The sequence below is a fragment of the Macaca fascicularis genome, chromosome 5 (genome assembly GCF_037993035.2).
Source record: "Macaca fascicularis isolate 582-1 chromosome 5, T2T-MFA8v1.1".
NCBI lineage: Eukaryota > Metazoa > Chordata > Mammalia > Primates > Cercopithecidae > Macaca > Macaca fascicularis.
The window spans coordinates 55,494,997-55,517,359 of NC_088379.1; the positions used below are offsets into that span (position 1 = coordinate 55,494,997).

Genomic DNA, 22,363 nt, shown 5'->3' on the forward strand with positions numbered 1-22,363 from the left:
CTGAACGACCTGTAATGCTTCAAATGTGTCATGTTCTCCCTTGTCTCCACCTTTGTTCACCTGTTGTTCCTCAAGACTGGGATACATTCCCCCCAATTTAGTCTAGATGAGTGGTTCTTCTAGTGTGGTGATCTGGGAAGCAGCAAACAGCATTACCTAGAAACTCTTTAGCAATGCAAATTCTTGACCCTACACCAGATCCACTAAATTAGAAAACACTGTGGTGGGTTCCAGCAATCTGTGTTTTATTTTTTTAATTTTTAATTTTTAAAATTTTCTATTTCCATAGGTTTTTTGGGGGAACAGATGGTATGTGGTTACATGAGTAAGTTCCTTAGTAATGAAGTGTGAGATTTTGGTGCACCCATCACCCGAGCAGTATGCACTGAACCCAATTTGTAGTCTTTTATCCCTCACCTATTATTCTAAGTGAAGTAATTCAGGAATGGAAAACCAAACATTGTATGTTCTCACTCATAAGTGGGAGCTAAGCTACGAGGATGCAAAGGCATAAGAATGATACAATGGACTTTGGAGACTCAGAGGGAAGGAGTAGGAAGTGGGTGAGTGCAATCTGTGTTTTCATCAACTCTATAGTGATTCTGATATAGGATTAAGTTTGAGAACCCTGGTCTCTAGATAATTTACACTCACCCTGCTCTGTTCCCCACCAAAGGATGCTTCTGTGACCCTCTTTCATGGTCTGCTGGATTTGGTGCCCTCCCATTTGCTGCCATATCATTGCTCTGCCATGGCATTTATCATTGTATTATCCCTGCTTATTTATTTGCTTGTCTCCTCTTTTAGACTCAAAGTTCCTTGAGAATAAAGACTGTGTTTTATGGTCATTGACTCTCCAATGTCTTCCACAGCTCTTAACCTACATTAGGAGCTCAAAAGTGTTTATGAATGAAAGACTGAATGAATGGAGAAGTAGATTCCTACATTTAATCACATATACAAGTATACTAAATATGCCATATAGTTATTTACCATATGCATTCACAATATATTTACCAAATATCTGCAAAACTTGTGTTATTAGATGAGACTAAATGACTAAATTGAGAATGAATTTTTATTACAGATCACAAGAATGTCCTATCGTAATGGCCCTAATTAGTGTCAAAAAATATATAAACTATATATTTTAAGTAACATATGAGTAGGCTAATCACAGTTTACAATAAACTAACCTAAGTTTTAACTGGACAGACCTAATTTGCACGTATGCAACCTAAGCCCTTAAAGGCTAAGTGACTTGAAAATTCTTTTCAGGGGTTCACAGTGACAGTGCAGACAACAACACTGTCTTCCTGGTTCCCGGCCCACTGTTTCCTCCAAACTTAAAATAACTCTGCATTAGCATTTGGCAAGACCTGTGTGTGCACATTTTTCTTAATAGTTTAGAGAAAATTCTGATCCAAGTTCCTCCAGTCAGAATGATGAATTATAGACTTTATAGTGCTGCTGAATTATGATTTCTTTAAATTACGGTTTACGGTGGAAATGCCAATACCAGCTATTCATTAAAAACTTTCTATTTTCCCCTTTATGTCTCTGTCATATCCCAGACCCATAATTTCTAATGTTCTCTTTGTTGTGGCTCAAGGCTGATACACTGCTTTGGAGCGTAATTGTGTGGGTGCTAACTAAAATGTGGACCCATGATGATTAATTTACAAGGTCTTACATGTTTGCGGCTCTGTCTGGAAGAGGGGTTTGGCATTATAGCACTCACCCTCTCCCCTCCCCAGAGAGACGGTTACGGGGGAGTTGCTAATTGTCTCAACTAAGCTTCAGGCACCAATTTAGTTGACACCTTGCTTCACATTTTCCCATGGCCCACACTCCTTCCCACCAGCATACGAGGCTTTCTGTGATAGCTTGATGACCTCCTTATCCTCATCACACCTCCTTGCCGCCTTCCTAATTTCTCCAGTCTTGTTGAACTGTTTGCAGTTTTGCAACAGTTCTATTCTCTGTCACCTCTGGGCCTTTGCATGTGCTCTTTTCACTTGTGGCAATGCCCTTTGTCATCACCTCTCCATTCCTCCCAATGTGCTCCCAAATTTTCACTTGGATAATTGCTATTTATCTTTCTGGATTCAGGACTGACAGCACCTTCTTGAGGAAACTTTTACAGTGGAAAGTTTCTCATAGGGCTTCTAGAAGATGGAATAATAGTTTCTCCACTACATGGTGCTATAACTAGGGAACCAATGATACCCAAATATTGATTTCATGGACATAAGCCCGAAATTTTCTCCAAGTTTTTAAGGAGGATCCCTGGAATGTCTGGACTACTGTAGAAGGGACATCAGCGATGGATGGGAGGTCAATATGGATTCCGCATAACCTTCCTTTCATTCTGGGAATTTTAAGTTCCTTTTTCAAGTCAATGAGAAATGTGATCACTAGGCTTTCTGGCCCCTGAGTGTGTGATCTGGGCCAGGCACTTACTGCATACAAAACCAGGACACTCTATCAAATCCCATCAGCGTGCTGTGTGCCTCCTCCAAGTGGAAACCACAAGCCTCCCACCCAACTCACAGTCATATGGAGAGATGCTTCCAGAGACAGTTTAGGTGCTTCAGGTGTCTGTGGTAAGATCGCGATGTTGAACATGCGGCTCTCCAGGTGGGTCTGGGCATCAGAGGCACTGGACACCTGAAAAGAAGGTCATTCTGGTGAGCCTCTCATCTTCTATTGGGCAGAGCATGTCCACACGTGGGTTTTTCCCTCTTTTAAGCCAGCTGTCTTTGAATTCTATACGCTCCTGCATTACAACTCTCATTCCGCCCTTCATATTTTAATATTGATCTTTTACTGGTTCATATTTTAATGTTGATCTTTTACTGATTTCATTTTAAGCAAAGCTGAAAATGCAGGAAAATGTAAATAAGAAATTAAAAATAATCTAGAATTTCACTACCTAGAAATAATGAATATTAATATGTTGATATTTAACATTTTATATGCACACATATCAATTGCATATTATAATTTTTTACTTACAATAATATGATACTTTGCTATATCATTAAACACACCAGAAAACATAGTTTTTGAGGACTATATAATATCTTATTATGAGTATGTAATAAGATTTGTATTCCATTTCTTTCATTTTTAACCAGCACAGGTAAATGATAGGTAAGTGACAAATCTCAGCCTCATCATTGCAGGGCAAGATTAGTAACATTCACAATTAGTGTAATGGTCACAAAATCAACTTTTTCCTGCTTCAAAAACCTGAAGAATGTTGCTTTTCCTATGCAGCTTCTCCCTCCTCATCAGTTACTGGACTGCCCTCTTAAACCTTCCTTCTCTCCATTGTTTGCTAAGCCCTGTGTGACATGTGGAGTTGCATTAATTTCATATGGCAGGGGGCTGAGTTCTACCAATTCTGAGAAAAAGGGGCAGGGACAGTAGCCCTTTCTCTATGTCTTTAAAAGTTACTCCAATAGAAAGCCTGTCTTCTCTGTCTTTATCTTGATCACATCAGATGCCTGGGATCGAGTCTCAAAATACATGTTTTTAAGGAGATACAGCATCTCTGTAAATGATCTTACCACCAATAACTATAATTCACTCATCATCTATTACTATTACGGGTTCAGCATTGCATTAGCTACTTTTCAAGGTTCTCTTACTTAGTATCCACGGAGTAGATATTATTATCCCCTTTTTACAGGTGAGGAAACTAAAGGTCAGAAAATTTAAGCAATGTGTCAAAGTCACAAAGCCAACAAGTGGCAGTATTTAACCAGATCAGTCAGGTTTACAATCATTCCACTGACCAAGTCACTCACTTTGGTAGCTTTAGGAAATTAGAAAAGGGATAGCGGGGTGGTGGTGGAATATATTCTATCTTTTGAAGAAAAAGAACCAAACATTGAATAGGTAGTGAAATGTGGTCATATTACTGAGCAAATGAATCAATCTAGAAAAGACACTGATGGGAAATGTGTTGGTCTTTTTCAAACCGCATTTCCTAAGGCTGTGTCAAAGTGACCTGAATATACCCAAACCAGGGCTCCTTCCCACACCAAAAAATGACTCTGAATGTGCACGCTTTCTTTGCACTATGCCATGCTCTATTTTCTAATCCCATTCACATTACATATGTCCTAAATCTTGGATGCAGAGTAACAGATGGGATCCATTGATGGCTCATGACAGTACATCAACATTAAAATGGCATTAAATCCATGCAACTTGGCTGGACGTGGTGGTTCACGCCTGTAATCCCAGCACTTTGGGAGGCCGAGGCAGGCGGATCACTTGATGTCAGGAGTTCAAGACCAGCCTGGCCAACATGGTGAAACCCCGTCTCTATTAAAAAATACAAAAAATTAGCTAGGCATGGTGGCAGGCACCTGTAATCCCAGCTACTCGGGAGGTTGAGGTAGGAGAATCACTTGAACCTGGGAGGTAGAGGTTGCAGTGAGCCAAGATCACACCACTGCACTCCAGCCTGGGCAACTGAGTGAAACTCTGTCTCAAAAAAAAAAAAATCCATGCAACTCATTATACTGCATTTTCTGCTTTAAAGAAAAAAAAAAAGGAAAAAGAAAAAGAATTATTAGGATAGGATATGTTTAAAGTTTGAAATCCTTTAGGGACACTAAAATGATGAATGGGAAAACTTGCTAACCACTTATGTTAGCACTTAGCTGTCGTGTCTATCTCACTTCACATCAAAATAGGAGGTATGCCTATAAAACAATGAGACTTTTACAATAAACACGCCAAAACTTTTACATCAGGAGAACATAATCCCAGAGAGTTGTTTCATATTTCCAACAAAGATGCTGTCAGTGTTCAAAATGCATACTTTGGAATGTCTTCAGACAAAGTTTACAAATCATACAGGAACTCTGAGCCCATTACTTCATAATTATTCCCCACTTTCACCCAAAATAATTACCACTCTTTTTCTCACCAGACCTTAGTCTGACTTTTGACTATTTAGCTATATTTTTTAATCCACTTCCAAAAGATGATACACTGCCACTATGGAGGATATTCTAAAGAATATCCCACACATTTTGAAGGCAATTTCACATAGGAGTTCTAAACACATTTTGAGCAAAATGTGTGAAGGCTCTGTAAAGGAAATCACTTTGTAAGTAATAAAGTTCATTCAACTGGATGACTTCATCCAGTGAGTTTTTTTTTTTAATCACTATTTTTTGTTATTTTATTTTTTATTTTGAAAACTTTATTTGCTTTATTTACTCAGTAACCAAATTACAAAAGTCATCAAATATTACTTTGAGCAGCTACTTAGATTCTGCTTCCAGGCAAGTGCTCCATATTGATAACATTCTCCTTTCTGACCCTACGAAGGCAAAGGCAGATCTGAGGATTCTAGTTTGCAGAGGTGACTTCTTTTGATTGAGGTCTTTGCCTTCATTCTGACCCATTCTCTGATGACTGCTACAGTCTCTAGGTGCTAAAAATGAAAAGTTAACTTGGGCAAAGGGCACCCAATGTTTGCTCACTCATTGGACATTCAGTGTGCTCAGGATAATCTCATTTTAATAGTTTCCAAATTTATCTCAACCTGCTCTCTGGAAAAGCACATCTTTTACACAATATAAATTAGGCGATGAAGATGTACATGCCAGACATCAGAAGCAGAATGGACGATCATTTTAACAAGGTGAGCTGGGTGAGTTGAGCGCCAGCTGGATTCCTAGACAAAGAAAAAGACTCAGACTTTGAGAGGCCCTGACACCGCTTTGGCTGTTCCCCATAAACATAGATATTTTCTCTGACACTTTACCAAATTCTTCTCGGTATCCATGCTTAAACACTCTTTCTCATTCATAATTCCTTATTCCTTTGTATTTCTGTATGATTCTTTATTTCCAAATCATGCTCGTCAGAGGTCTTCCTAATTTTATTGATCTTCAGAGAATCAGGTTTTGTATTTGTTTGTCATTTCTAGCATTTTATAATTAACCAATTCCTCTGCTTATCTCTACTAATCCCTTCCTTTTGCGTTCCTTAGGTTTCCCTTGCAGTTCTCTGGCTTCTCGAGTTAAATATTTTGTCCACGTATTTTAATGCTTTCTTGCTCAATAATAAGCGCTTAAGTGCATCAATTTTCTTCTGAGTACCATTTTGTCCATATGATTTAAGTTTTGATAGGTTATTTCCTCCTCATCCATATTTCTTAAGTGTTTGCTGTTCTGATTTTCTTTAAGGAATTTCCTAGTAATTATTGAAGAGACCATTTAAAATATTCCAAGTGGCCTGAATTTTTGTTTATCATTTTATTATTAATTTATAATTTATAATTATATTTATAATAGCCAGAGAACATATGCATATAATTTTTCTTTTTCTTTTTTTTTTTTTTTTTTGCCGTGGGGGAGGGTCTCGCTCTGTCATCCAGGCTAGAGTGCAGTGGCATGGTTATGGCTCAGTGCAGCCTCCACCTCCGAGGCTCAAGTGATCCTTCTGCTTAGCTGCCACCATGCCCATCTAATTTTTGTATTTTTTGTCAAGACAGGGTTTCACCATGTTGTCAAAGCTGGTCTCAAACTCCTGGACTGACACAATCTGCCTGCCTTGGCCTCCTGAGGTGTTGAGATCACAAGCGTGAGCCACCATACCCAGCCTATGCAGTATAATTCTTGTTCTTTAATCTACTGAAGGTCTCCTTACAGTCTGGTACTTGACTGATTTTTACAAATGGTAATAACAAACCCTTATATAACGCTAACTATGTGATAGGCAGTATTCTAAGTACTCTATATGTATTAACTCATTAAATCCTCACAATAATCCTATTTGACAGACAAGGAAAATGAAGCACAGAAGTTTTGCTCAAGTAATTTGCCCAAAGTTGTATAGCTAGTAAGTTGCTGACCTGACACCTAAACCTGTTGAGTTTGGCTATAGGCCCATGATTATCACAAGACAGTAAGTGTTGCAAGAACATTCAAAACTAGAAGGTAAGATTTTTTTTTTCTCCATATAGTATTTTTTTATCTTTTAAAGACTTTTTTTTTGAACACTTTGGCCATTATCTAACCTAAACATCTTGGTTGTGGATAACTCTGCTTGTAAAGATACACATATATCTGAACTGACAAATTAAAAAAACTAATGTTATGAATTATATTTTGTAGGGAATTCCACTGATATGGTTTTGCTGGGTCCCCATCCAATTCTCATCTTGAATCATAGCTCCCATAATTCTCACATGTTGTGGGAGGGGCCCGGTGGGAGATAACTGAATCATGGTGGCAGTTTCCCCTATACTGTTCTCCTGGCAGTGAGTCTCACGAGATCTGATGATTTTATAAGGAGTTTCCCTTTTCACTTGGCTCTCATTCTCTCCCGCCTTCTGCCACGTAAGACATGCCTTTTGCTTTCCACTGTGATTGTGAGGCCTCTCCAGCCACACAGAACTGTGAGTCTGCTAAACTTCTTTTTCTTTGTAAATTACCCAGTCTCGGATATGTCTTTATCAGCAGCATGAAAATGGACTAACACATCCCCCAAACGTGATTTCCTGTCAACTGCAGAAAATTACTCAAGGTAATTATAAATAAGAATGATTGGATTATTGGATTCATCAGACTTCAGAGAAGTCAGGAAGCAGAGGGTACCTGGAAGCGGAAGGAGTCGCTCTGGGCTGGGGCTCCTGAGTGCCTGTACCATACGATGCCTTCATTGATGTCCTGCTGGGTGAAGGTGCTGGTGGGGGTAGCCGTCCTCCCATCAGGCAGGTGCTGCCCTTCATCTGCAGGGCTGTCTGCAGGCATATTCACCAGAAGGACCACCTCCCCTACGAAGGCACAGGCCACACAGTTAGTGAGGGTCCCTAGGAAAAGTCAGAGCCCTTACCTCCTTTCCTACTACTCATTTTTTTTTTTTTAACTAAAAAGAAATGATGTACTTCTTTATTTTTATCTAAGGTGAAGGAGAAGTTGTTAACACATAATTCAATAGATAGTATTGAATCCACCTTTAGAAATAGAATTCTCAGGCTTCCTGCTAAAAGAACTAAAAGTCATTCAAGGACAATTCATGTGTGAAGTTACTGACTTATTATCTATTAAAAATTACATAAGGAGACCCAGATAGCAGCAAATACTATAGACAAATATTCAAATACTGGGCATTGAATGGATTCATTTCTATGCACAACTTTCTATGTAACAGAAAATGGTTTCCAGCCAGGAAGTTTTTGGTGAAAACATAATGGGAAGTTAGAAACAATTCGGCGGAAAATTTTCATGAGAGAGTTCTGTCCAATGATTGTAATACAGGTTCAATATCTCTTATCTGAAATTCTTAGGACCAGAGTGTTTCAGATTTCAGATTTTTTATAAGATATCTCATATACATAATGAGATATCTTAGATATCTTAGATTCAGGGCCCAGGTCTAAACATGAAACTCACTGATGTTTTATATACAGCTTACACACATAGCCTGAAGGTAATTTTATACAATATTTAAAAATAAATTTTGTACACGAAATAAGTTTTGGCTGTAACCTTTCACATGAGGTCAGGGGTAGAATTTTCCACTTGTGGCATCATGTCAGTGCTTTCAAGGTTATGGATTTTGGAGCATTTCAGATTTCAGATTTTTGGATTAGGGATGCTTAACTTGTAATAGCTAACAGTGGAAGACACATGGCAGACACCCCACTATATTCTATGTGGTGATTCAAACCCAACCCCATTGCTTTTAGCTGAGTGAGCTTCCTTAAGCTGCGTAAGCTTTCATTACTCATTCAGAAAAAGAAAATAATAGTATATACTTTACAGGTGCTTAAAAATAATGTTGGTCATCTTTCTTCACATAGTTTGGCTGTGTACCTACCCAAATCTCAACTTGAACTGTATCTCCCAGAATTCCCACATGTTGTGGGAGGGACCCAGGGGGAGGTAATTGAATCACAGGGGCCGGTCTTTCCCATGCTATTCTCCTGATAGTATATAAGTCTCACAACATCTAATGGGTTTATCAGGGGCTTCCACTTTTGCCTCTTCCTCATTTTCTCTTGCTGCCACCATGTAAGAAGTGCCTCACTCCTCCTGCCATGATTCTGAGGCCTCCCCAGCCATGTGGAACTGTGAGTCCAATTAAACCTCTTTTTCTTCCCAGTCTCAGGCATGTCTTTATCAGCAGTGTGAAAACGGACTAATAAACTTCTCATTAATTCTATTTAATTATTCTGAATGATGCCATTATCGTCTTCATTTTACACATGAAGGTCTTTAGGTTCACAGTTTAATAACTGTTAGAAGTTACACAAATGTTAAGTTGATGAGCTGGGATTTGAATCTGATCATGAAGCTGGTCATGAAGCTCTGGTACCAATCACCATTATTTTGTGAATATGTATCAGTATTTACACTGCTAAATAACTTATCATGTTTTCTCCTCATTAATTCTTTAAACTTTATTAGAACTGAGGCAAGGAAATCTATATCTAAACACCACCATCACCAGCAATCTGTTTGTACTGCTTGTTCTTCACCTAAAGCACCTTCTATCACTTTCACCTTCTATCTTCTTAAAGTGAGACTGAAAATACAGAGGTGTTATAGAAGCAATTACAATTTCACAGGGAGACTATGCCTTCAATTGAAGACCAAACAGAAGAATGGATGAAGCTAGATTCTCATGAAAATGCATCTAACAATAAATCTGAAAGGAGCCACTCTAACACTCTGATAGTGGGAGGGAGAGGGTGAGGAAGAGGGAGAGAGAAAGAAAGACAGATAGATAGAGTGTCAATTTTTAAAATATTCTATAGGAGAATACTCAAATCTTAATACACTAGACACTAGACATAATGGGCAACTGATGGCACATTTTGATTACCCTACAGAAATTTGTTTTCTTACTCAATGCAGACACTCATTCTAATATTTATATGCACTAAATTCAAATTTAGAACAAGCATAATATCCCGGATGGTAATGAAATACCAAAATAAGAGAGAAACATGACTATGCTACTCTTTATATAATCATATGCAGAATCAACTCACTGTAGTTTTCTTTCTTGTATTATAACTTATTTGTACTCAAGTAAAAAAAAAATTCCATTACCTTTCTCTCTCTGGTTCAACTTCCATTCCTAAGATGCTGTTAATAAATATAGATTTCTAGGATGCAGACTGCTTATGGTGTGAGTACAGTTGCAAAATATTGTGAAAGAAAATTTCCGCAATGAAAATGTGGAGAGTAGAAAATATTCAAATGCTGATTTCCTAGTTATTCTGCTTTACGATAAAAAAGCAAAGCAGAATTTTCCTAATAAGCCCTAATGAAACAAACCTAAATGTTTATGTAAAAAAAATCACTTTCATGTCATACAGATTAACAGGAATCATAAGGTATTTGCTAATCCCATTAATTTTAACTCAATAAATAGTCATTGAGTACCCACTAAGTACTAATGACTGTGATAGGCCCCTCAGGAATGGAGGGATTCAAAGCTAGGCAAGATGCAGCTCCTACCCCAAAGATTATCCCCATAAGCAACTGGGAGTCACTGTGAGTTTTCCAGTAGGTGAATGACATGAATCGATTTAGAACACACAACATGTGGTCAGAATATAGAAAGCCTATAAGAGTTGACAATCCTGTTAAAGGGGCTGGACTTTATTCTCTAAAAGTGGTAACAACAGTAGATAACATTTATATAGATGATTTAACCAATTACAAGACTACTGTCAAATCCAGAGGAGAGATGAGAACCTGAACTAAGACAACAGAGGTTAGACTGGAAAGAAACACAGATGCAAGAGTTACTGAGGAAGTGGGAGCAATGGAACTTGACAAATGTTCCTGCAAAGGATGACAGAGGAAGGCATCAACAAGAATTACCTATTGGGCTGGGTGACTGGATGCCACTACTGGCCATCAATCATACAGAAGGTGGAGGGGGTTGAAGGGAAGACGAAGGGTTCAGTACTAGACATGCTGAATACAGGTGCCTTTGTGACAAGTCCATGAGTGGACAAGGAGAAATATCAGCCTATTGTGGGATTCTCTGCAGAGGGGTGAGAGCTAACCATTTTTTTTTTTTCGGTAGTACCTCACCTATGCTTTAATCATAATATGACTACAAAGAGACAATATTTTAAACATATGAAAATCCAAGTTTAAAAAACAGAAAATGATCTCTATTGGAGATTTCCTTTATACTGAAGTCTATATTTTAACCAATAATTTTGAAGGGAAGATTTAGTAGGTATTAAGAATTGGAATACCATTTGAATCTCCATGAATCATTTTGAGATTGAGATCATTCATATTAACGCATCTTACATTATGATACATAATTTGGAATTGCCAATGTGTTAGGTTAAATCACGTTCTCCTTCAAATGATTCTCAAGTTACTTCATTAAAATCATCTCATTACATCAACTTTCAAATCTAAGTAAGCAGCTATGGATACAAGTATTAATCAAGTTGTCTAAATTTATACAGATACTCCCTGAGTTTCAGTAGTTTGACTTACAAGTTTTTGAAGTTACAATGGGGCAAAACCATTGTTTTTTACTTTCAGTACAGTAGTTAATAAGTTACATGAGATATTAAACACTTAATTATAAAACATGCTTTATGTTAGATGATTTACCCAACTCTAGGCTAATGTAAATATTCTGGTCACATTTAAGGCAGGCTAGGCTAAGCTATGATGTTCAGTAGGTTAGATGTATTAAATGTATTTTCAATTAACGATATTTTCAACTTACGATGAGTTTAACAGGGTGTAAGTTGAGGAACATCTGTATCTGAAAATGGTGGTGAGTCTGCAAGTGGTTGAACTCAGGTCCTTCATGCACATACTACACAAACAATTTACATTTGGCTCTGTTTCAAGGCGTCAGCTCTTCACAAAAAGCCCAAAGTCCAGCTTGAACTTTCTTAAGTGATGAGGAAGTACAAGGTAAAGTCTCCACAAATTTACATAATTGGGACTGATAGATGTAAGCAGAGTTGTGTTAAGTGGACTTCTAGTTCCCACCACCAATTTCACTCTTGAATGGTTTCTAGGTAACGTGATTTGATTATTACTAATAGGGGGCTCTGGATACATGGAAAGATCATGTTCATAGGAAGAAGTTAATTAAAAGAGTTACAACAGGAAAGCATCACAATAAAGCCTACGTGATATTTATCAAACTAAAATGGCAAACTTTTATCTGCTTAAAAACCATTTAATTCAGCATTGTTTTGTTTAAGACTTAATGGAATATTGTGTTGTTTCTAGGGAATTTGGGGGCTTAATTTTTTGTCTTTTACTGATAAAGATAAAGGTAGAGAATTTAATATGTCAAAAGAGTCATAGATTTTTAGAGATGAAAAGGACTTTAAAAATACCTGGCTTACAATCAGTAGTTGAAAGTACGATGAGAACAGGAAACTTACTAATTACATATGGAAAAATAGCGACTTTAGAATGGAAAAATCTGATAGACACCACTTTAACCAAGTGATCAAAGTTAACATCACCTGTCATAAGACATAGTGAGATTATGTACCTCCTGATGGTGCACTGAGAAAGGGGGAAAAGCACAACCTTAACCTGATCATGAGAAATCATCCTCAGACTAACACAAATTCAGTGATAGTCTACAAATATCTAACCAGCACTCTTCAAGAGTCAGTGTCATAAAAGACAAAGACGGAGGAAGTGTGTGTCGCAGATTGGAGGAGACCAAGGAGACATGGCAAATGAGTGTAATTTGAGATCCTGGATTGGGTAAAGGGCATTGGTGGGAAAACTGGCAAAATTTGAATAAGGCCTGTGAATTGATTAATAGTATCGTATTAGTGTTAATTTCCTGGTTTCAATAATTGTTCTATAGTTACAAGACATTAACATTAGGGGAAGATAAGTAAAGGTTATTCAAGAGCTTTTGCACCGTTTTTGCAACTTTTTAGTGTAAGTGTTTTTTTAAAATTTTTTAATGATTTAGCCTAACTTCTCAAAGAAACCTACGGTACAAGACCTTATACCTGCCTTTTCCAAGGTTACATTGCTATAATAAATGACATCTCAGCTAGACTGATTGTTTCAAACACCCATTCTCGATTAGATGGCTTTTCAATGTCTTTGTGGACATCAGAATTACTTTTAAATTAAATAAAAGTTAACTTTTTTCCTCCCTACAGAAAATATATAATTTAAAAAATCTGACAGCCCAGAGGAAAAACAGATTATTCTTCCTCTGCTATTTAATATGCCAAGTGAGTTTTTACTTTTAATGGCAATAATTTTCATTTTCACATGATCAATGTAGTTATTTAAAAAAAACTACCTGTTCATTTATTTTTGTATCATGTTGCTGTTTCCACACAGTTTCAATTCCTTCTTTTATGTCTTTAAATCATTTCAAATCTGCTTATTTCATAGTTTTTATAAGACTGTTACTTTATTTGAAATTCTTGGGGTTTTAATCTTCTTGCTCGTTTTGGTTGTGGTACTACAGATTGTTACCTCCCATATTCCATAATTTTAAATTCTGAGCTTCAGTGGTTTCTTCTGAGAATCCTGTGTAGCTTAGCAGAGAGTGGGCCTTCTGTAGTAGGTTTCTACTAGTTTCAATAAAGAACCCAAGACGTATCATCGGCCTGAGATTAATTTTCATAAAATACCTCAGCTTCAGGTTTCATAGACAAGACACGTGGTCTAATTTAATCTGAGATTTACCGGAAAAATAGGCCTAAAGTTCTGAATTTTCACCAGGCTTTTTTTTCTGCTCTGACTCCAAGAAAGAGGCAGATTTCTCTGCCATCTCTCTGTGCTGATGAGCTTCTTGTTTCTACTCTGTCCTTTTAATTGAAGGCATGTCCTTCCTGAGTCCTGGCTTTATGCAGCATCTTGATTCCAACGTTCTGTCTCTGCATGTACGTTAAGTCCCAAGCCCCTGGGTTATTGAGACATGCCCAACCCCTTTTGGAGAAGCTATGCTATTAGCTCTTGCAATAACTGGCCTTCAGTGCCTTCTTCGTTGCTGGCACCTGGAGATTTCTCTCTATCCTTGGGAGTCAGCTACGAACACCTTATAATTCCTGTTAAATTTTAACCAGCACTTCTTTTTTTGTTGTTTTTTTGAGACAGAGTCTCGCTCATTCACCTAGGCTGGAGTGCAGTAACACAATCTCGGCTCAATGCAAGCTCTGCCTCCCAGGTTCACACCATTCTTCTGCCTCAGCCTCCTGAGTGGCTGGGACTACAGGCACCTGCCACTATGCCCGGATAATTTTTTGTATTTTTGGTAGATACGGGGTTTCACCATGTTAGCCAGGATGGTCTGAGGATGGTCTTGATCTCCTGACCTCATGATCCTCCCGCTTTGGCCTCCCAAAGTGCTGGGATTACAGGCATGAGCCACTGCGCCCAGTCAATTTTATCCACCATTTCCAGATGATGATAATGGTAAATTTCTCAGGTTTTCATATTTGACTATCTTGCTGGAAGAAGTAACACTGGAGAACACTGAAAAATGTTTTCATGTAATTTTTTTAAAGTCTCATCAGGAAGAACTCTAGTGATATTCTAGAAGGCATATAAGGCAGAGTTTAAGAGCCTGACCTTTGAAATTAAACTGACACATATTAGCTAAGTGACTTGCAGCAAGCTACTTTACCCAGTATTTTCATCTGCAAAATGAAGTTGTTTTAAAACTTAAATTGTAGGTGTTATGTATAATGTGTTTATAAAATTTAGTACACTACCTAGTAAACGTGTTGTGTGATAACTATCATGATTATTCTGTTTTTAAAGGGCATTTGTAAGGTATTAGAAAGCTTAGTTCATTGGAATTGCAATCTTGCCTCATGTCACTGTACAGCAGCAAATCCTACACTGCCGAATGCAACAATAAAACCATGCCAAAGGAAAAAGTAGTTACCAAATTGGGGGTAGTCTTGTGTAATCTTGTAGACGATTTCTTCAGCACTGGCACCAGGAGCCTCAGCCTGTAAGATTCTGTTGGTGATCTGCAGCATGCCCCCTTCTGGAACCCACACCATCGAATTAGCCACAAGCTGAAGACCTCTATCATTCTGAAATAAAAATAAAATGCAGAATTAGGTCCAAGCAAAATAAGAATATATCAATCCTTAAACACATAAGTTATTCAGCTCTGTTGTTGTTAAAGATCATCGAGTAAGAGAGAGAGAGATTCACAATTTCAGAGTCACTCTATAGACTTCATATTATGTGTAGACATACGCATATTTATCTATATATTTACATGTGTATATATCCTGCTTTTTCTTTTTAGTTTATCATAAACAAACAACTTATTTAGAAAGACTAAGTCTCTCCATTTCTTTCTTTCATCTGTCCATCTACCTGTCTTTCTATCTTATCCACCCACCCATATTTAAGAATTATTCGGCCAGGTGCAGTGGCTCACGCCTGTAATCCCAGCACTTTGGGAGACCGAGGAGAGTGGATCATGAGGTCAGGAGATCGAGACCATCCTGGCTAACATGGTGAAACTCCGTCTCTACTAAAAATACAAAACATTAGCTGGATGTGGTGGCGGGCACCTGTAGTCCCAGCTACTTGGGAGGCTGAGGCAGGGGAATGGCGTGAACCCAGGAAGTGGAGGTTGCAGTGAGCCGAGACCACGCCACTGCACTCCAGCCTGGGCAACAGAGGGAGACTGTCTCAAAAAAAAAAAAAGAATTATTCATTAAGCACCTATTATATGCCGACTCCATTGCTAGAGGCCTGATATACACAACACGTCTGAAGCAAAACCTCAGTGTCAGAACTTACAGTCTAGTGGGAGACACAGACACATAAATAATTAAGATGCCTCATGATTAATGCTCTGTAAGAAGCTTGAGCAGGGAGCTGTGGGAGAATAAAGGAAAGAAGCCTCAGGAAGATTTTCCTAAGAAAAATAATTTCATTTTGAATAACAAAAACATTGGATTTCTAAGTAGATACATGGTGAAACATATTCCAGACAGCGGGCCCAGCTTAAGCGAAACCAAAGATGTGAGACAATGCACTGTGTATTTCATAAAATGCCCAAGTGTCTGGTGCCAGCAGGGCTCAGGGAGCCAGGTGGGGGAGTGCATAAAAAGTGACACTGTCTTATGGAAGGTTAGTAGAAGATAGAAGCTACACTAAAAGTCTCAATTCATCTCATAGGCACTGGAAAGTCAACACGAGTCTCCAGGGAAGAAAATGGGATGATCAGATCTAGGTTTTAGAAAGACAGCCTCCAATGGCAGGAGATGGAAGTGACTAGCACTGAGATAAATCCAGAGTGGAAGATACCATTTAATGACTCAGGGGAGAGAAAATGAGGGCCTATGAGAGGGTAATTGCAGTGGTAAATCCAATGGTAAATTCATTGTAGACAGAAATAGATTCTAGAAGCACCACAGAAGCAGAACTGACAGGACCTGATGGCCGATTGAAAGTGAAGCAACAACAGTTAGGAGTAGCTGGCTGGAAGGAATCACCTATTCAGCACTCCTGAGAAGGCAATCATTTTAATTACTAAAGCTAATATCATTAACAGTGCTGCCATTCCTGCTTTGCAAGGCACACACCCTCTTCCAAAGCCTCATAATTGACATTTTCCACAGAATGAGACTAGGGAGGCTGCCAGTGTTCAGTTTTCAATTTGTTTGCACACTTCAAAAATTAACAAGTCTGATATTTTAACACAGGGAATTTTAGAAGGGATGGTTTTCTATATTATTATTACTTTCAGATATGCCAGTAAATGGAACAGAGCAAACACCACTCCCAGGAGAAGAATACTCTGAAGAGAAAACAACATCTATTCTTTTGCTCACTTGGCCCTTGAGCATCTCACCTCTCAGGAGTCAGTGATGGCTACTGTCATCATATATACACCAGGAAGCTGAGTCAAACATTGCCCATGAGAACAGCAGCAAAGGCACTTTCTATCCTGATTGGTGCTCGGGGCAAAATCCCAGAGAATATTCTCCTTTCTCAATTGACATAGCATATTATTTATAAAACATCAAAAACATATAAAAAACTTTGTATATAATCACCGGAATTCTGAGGGAAAAGACTGTATTAACTCCAGCAGTCTTATATACCATGATATACTTGGGCCCAGGTTTTTTTTGAGATGGAGTTTTGTTCTTGTTGCCCAGTGCAATTACAATTGAATGATCTTGGCTCACCACAACCTCCGCCTCCCAGGTTCAAGCGATTCCCCTGCCTCAGCCACCTGAGTAGCTGGGCTTATAGGCGCCCACTACCATGCCTGGCTAATTTTTATATTTTTAATAGAGACGGGGTTTCACCATGTTGGCCAGACTGGTCTTGAACTCCTGACCTCTTGATCTGCCTGCCTCAGCCTCCCAAAGTGTTGGGATTACAGGCGTGAGCCACTGTGCCCAGCCCAGGTTTCTTAATTGTTAGAAATCTTTCTAATAGCAGCAGTCTACTGAACTATGATTTTGGTTATGCAGATCAGTCATATGCCAACAGCCACATTATTAGACTGAGTAGGCAATGTGGTTTTTTCAGATTCTAAGCAAATAAGCAGTGTGACATGAATGCATGTTCCCAGGTGGCTTGCCCACTATATCTCCATCTTGGCTATACTTATCAACACAATTCTCTATAATTCCTGTGTGAGTGTAACTTTTTAGACAATACACCTTGTGACTCAGTGTGCAGAGACAAGCAGCACCTGGAAGCTCATTAAGATGTTCAGAATCTCAGGTCCCACCACAGACTTTACGAATCAGAATCTGTACTTTGAAAAGATCCCCAGAAGCTGTGTAGAAATACTAAGGCATGAAAAGCATGGTCCAAGGTAGAGATCACAATGGTTCTAGAGTGGTTCTCCTGAAGGTTCACAGCTGAGCCTTTAGAATATTTATGTCTATCACAGGGTAATACATATGCCTCCATTTCTGAATGATTTTTTTTTGCAGTATATAAGGAGAAACAGATAACACTAAGAAAAGGAAGTGTAATTCTTAGAAATCAGCAAGATGGCAGAATAAGAGATTCCAGCTCTAAAACCTGCACAGAACACTAATTTTCACAACCATCTGCAGATGACAATACCTTCATAGGAGCCTGAGGTCTAGCTGAAAGTTTCTAGTATCCCAATGGAGTAAAAGAAAAAAAATCAACAATAGATACATTGAAGAGGGTAAGAAACACAGTTTCATTTTACCCCAATACTCTCCTCCAAGTAGGCACAACTCAAGGCCAAGAGAGACCACTTCAGTCCACAATTTCTCCTACAGAGGAAAGTAAGATTGAAGTGAGTGCTCAGCTTCCCCAGCCTTGTGGGATGCTGCCTAACAGATCCACTTCTGTCTCACCCCATCCAGAACATTGAGGGGATTCATATGTCTCCTCAGCTGTCTAGGGACAGTAAGGAACAGGGAAGAGAAGCAGAGGCTTACAGTAACCACTATATAGATCTCGACAAACAGTTGCAGATTATGCTAACTGGCTAATGGGCTCCACCAAGAGCCATGCTCACAAACCCTGTAAGATACCCACCTGCAGATACACAAACTAGCTAACAAGTACCCCACTAATCCATGTACCCCCTCCCATAGCCAGCACCCCACAGCCCCCTGAAGAGAGTACACTCAGGATCTTCAGATGGTGCACATGAGCCCATGCAGACAGCAAACACATACATCAACAGTTACCTGACTCTGCTGAATTGGGTAGAAGGCATGCAACCTTGATTACTTCAGGGAACTGACATGAGGAAAATAAATAAAGGCTCTCGGCACCCTGCTTGATGGTGCAGGATCAAGAGAAGGCACAGAATCATAAGACTTCCCCTGAAGGGGGAAGAAGAGGAGTGAAACAGGCACATCCAGAGAAAAAGTTTGAGAAAGCCTTCAAATATTTAGTTTGGTTGGCTAGTAAAGGTCTTTCTCTCCTGAAGCCAGAGAGTAAAGACTGGAGTAGGTAACCACCTTTTCAAATGCAAACACAGCGATGCAAGCCTTCAAGAAACATAAAAAGGAAACTAAGAAATCATGATACCACCGAAGGAACAAAATAAAGCTCCATTGGCTGACCCCAAAGAAATGAAGATTTATGAACTACCTGACAAATAATTCAAAATAATCATCTTAAAGAAGCACAGTGGACATCTTAAAGAAGCACAACAATCTTAAAGAAAAGTAGATGACTAAACAAAGTCAAGAAAGCAACACATAAACAAAATTAAAGGTTTAACAAAAGATAGAAATCATAAAAAGAACAAATCAAATTCCAGAGCTGAAGAATACAATGATTGAACTGAAAAATTTAATAGAACACTTCAACAGCAAACTCCATCAAAAAGAAGAATGAATCCACGAACGCAAAAACAGATCATTTGAAACTATCCAGTCAGAAAAATAATAACAACAAAAATAAAAAAGAATGAACAAAGCTTACAGAACTTATAGGACACCACCAAATAAACCAATATAACCTATTATGGAAATTCCAAATGAAGCAGAGAAAGAGCAAAGGACAAAAAGCTTGTTTAAAGAAATAATAACAGAAAACTTTCCAAATCTGTAAAGAGAAAGAAACATCTAGATCCATTAAGCCCAGAGAACTCCAAATAGATTGAACATAAAGAAGTCATTACCGAGACACATTATAATCAAATTCTGAAAAGTTAATCACAAAGAATTTTGAAAACCACAAGAGAAAAGTGGCTTGTCACATACAAGGGAGACTTATAAGACTATCAGTGGATTACTCAGCAGAAACCTTGTTGTTTTCTGACAGAATGAGATGATATATTCAAAACACTTAAATAAAAAAGCTGCCAATCAAGAATAATTTACCAGGCAAAGCTGTCATTCAGAAATGAAGGAGAGAGAAAGCCTTTCCCAGACAAATGCTGACGGAGTTTGTTCCCACTAAAGTCCTGTCTTACCAGAAATGCTAAAGGAAATTCTTCAAGTTGAAATGAAAGGACACAAATTAGCAACATGAAAACACATAAAATTATAAAACTCACTGGAAAAGCTAAGAATATAATCAAAGTGAGAATAATACTGTAATGGTGATATGTAAGTCAGTTTTAACTCTAGTATAAAAGTTAGAAGAAAATGTATTAAAAGTTACTATAACTACCAGTTTTTAAAATGAATATATGATATAAAAAGATATAAATTGTGACACCAGTAACATAAAATGGTGAGGGTCAGGGAGAAGTAAACAGTTTTGTATGCAATTGGAGATAACTTAATCATCTTAAAATTGACTACTGTAAGATACTTTATGTAACCCTCATCGTAATCATGAAGAAAAAACCTGCAGTAGATACACAAAAGATAAAGAGAAATAAATAAAAACACACCACTACAAAAAAGAATCATCAAATCACAAAGGCAAACAGCAAGAGAGACAAAAGGAAGAGAGGAACTACAAAAACTCTGAACACAACAAAATGGCAATAGGTAAGTCCTCACCTATCAAAAATTAAATGTAAACGGATTAAATTCTCCAATCAAAAAACATAACAGCGGCTGAATGGACAGAAAGTGTGATCCAACTATAAACTGCCTATAAAGAGATTCACTTTAGCTTTAGGGATACATATAGGCTGAAAGCCAAAGGATGGAAAAATATATACCACGCAAATAAAAACCAAAAGAGAACAGAGATGCTTATATTTATATCAGGCAAAATAGCTTTGAAGTCAAAAAACATCACAAGAGACAAAGAAGGTATTGTATAATAATAAAGAGGTCAATCCACCTAGCAGATATAATAATTGTAAATATACATGCACATAACATTAGCACACCTAGATACATCAAGCAAATGTTAACAGAACTGAAGGGAGAAATAAAGGGCAATGAAATAATGGTAGGGGACTTCAATACCCCACTTTCAACAATAGAGAGATCATCCAGATAGAAAATCAATAAAGAAACAGAGGATTTGAATAACACTATGGAACAAACAGACCTAACAAACATATATAGAATATTACATATAATAGCAGCAGAATTCATATTCTTCTCAAGCACATATGGAACATTCTCCAGGTTAGAACAAATGTTAAGCCACAAAAGATGTCTTAGCAAGCTTAAGAAGACTGAAATCATATCAAGTATCTCCTTTGGCCACCCCATCCAGGGCAATTAGGCAAGAGAAAGCAACAAAATGTATCCAAATTGGAAAGGAAAAAGTTAAATTGTCTGTATTTACAGACACCATGATCTTATATGTAGAAAACCCTAAAGATTCCACCCAAAGACTGTTAGGACTAATAAACAAATTCAGTAAAATAAAATCAACATGCAAAATCAGTTGTGTTTTCATATACTAGCAATAAACTCTTTGAAAAAGAAATTAAAGAAAACAATCTTATTTATAATAGCATCAAAAGAATAAATAATTAGAAACAAATTTAACCAAGAAGGTGAAAGGTATGCCATTGAAAGCTATAAAATATTGGTGAAAGAAATTGCATAAAACACAAATAAATGCAAAAATATCCCATGTTTATAAACTGGAAGAATTAATATTATTAAAATGTCCATATTAGCCAAAGCAATCTACAGATTTAACACCATCCCTGTCAAAATTCCAATGGCATTTTACACAGAAACAGAAAAACAAATCCTAAAATTCATATGGAACCACAAAAGTCCCCAAATAGCCAAAGCAATCTTGAGCAAGAACAAAGCTGGTGGCCTCACACTCTCTAATTCCAAATTACATTACAAAGTTACAGTAATTAAAACATTATAGTACTGGAATAAGAACAAATACATAGACCAGTGGAACAGAATAAGGAGCACAGAAATAAATCCACACATTTATGACCAACTATTCTTCAACAATAGTGCAAAGAATATAAAATAAGGAAAGGAGAAAAGAATAGTTTCTTCAATAAATAGTGTTGGGATAATTGCATATCCCATGCAAAGGAATGAAATTACATCATACACAAAAATCAACTCAAAATGGGTTAAAGACTTAAACAGAAGACCTGAAGCTGTAAAAGACCTAGAAGAAAACATAGGGGAAAAGCTCCTTGATACAGGTCTTGGCAACTATTTTTTGGATATGGCACTGAAATCACGGGAAATAAAAGCAAAAATAAACAAGTAGGATTATGTCAAACTAAAAAGCATCTGCACAGCAAGGGAAACAATCAACAAAATGAAAAGGCAACCTATGGAATGGGAGAAAATAATTGCAAAACCAATATCTCATAAGGGGTTAATATCCACAATATATAAGAAACTCCTACAACTCAAAAGCAAAAAATTCAAATAACCTAAAAATGGGCAAAAAAACCTAAAAAGGTATTTCTCCAAAGAAGGCATATACATGCCTAACAGGTGTATGAA

At 37.6% G+C, this 22,363-nt stretch overlaps 1 protein-coding gene across 6 annotated transcripts in view; it reads right to left on the reverse strand.

The window, feature by feature from the left end:
- FRAS1 (Fraser extracellular matrix complex subunit 1) overlaps positions 1-22,363 on the reverse strand; it is a 449,074-nt gene that overhangs the window by 132,902 nt on the left and 293,809 nt on the right. For all 6 annotated transcript variants that reach the window (XM_045392441.3, XM_005554975.5, XM_065545065.2 and 3 more), the window contains 3 exons: positions 14,917-15,070; positions 7,632-7,810; positions 2,554-2,670 (listed from right to left, as the gene is read on the reverse strand). In XM_045392441.3, the coding sequence (XP_045248376.2) occupies positions 2,554-2,670; positions 7,632-7,810; positions 14,917-15,070 (450 nt within the window). The remainder of the gene's footprint in view (positions 1-2,553; positions 2,671-7,631; positions 7,811-14,916; positions 15,071-22,363) is intronic.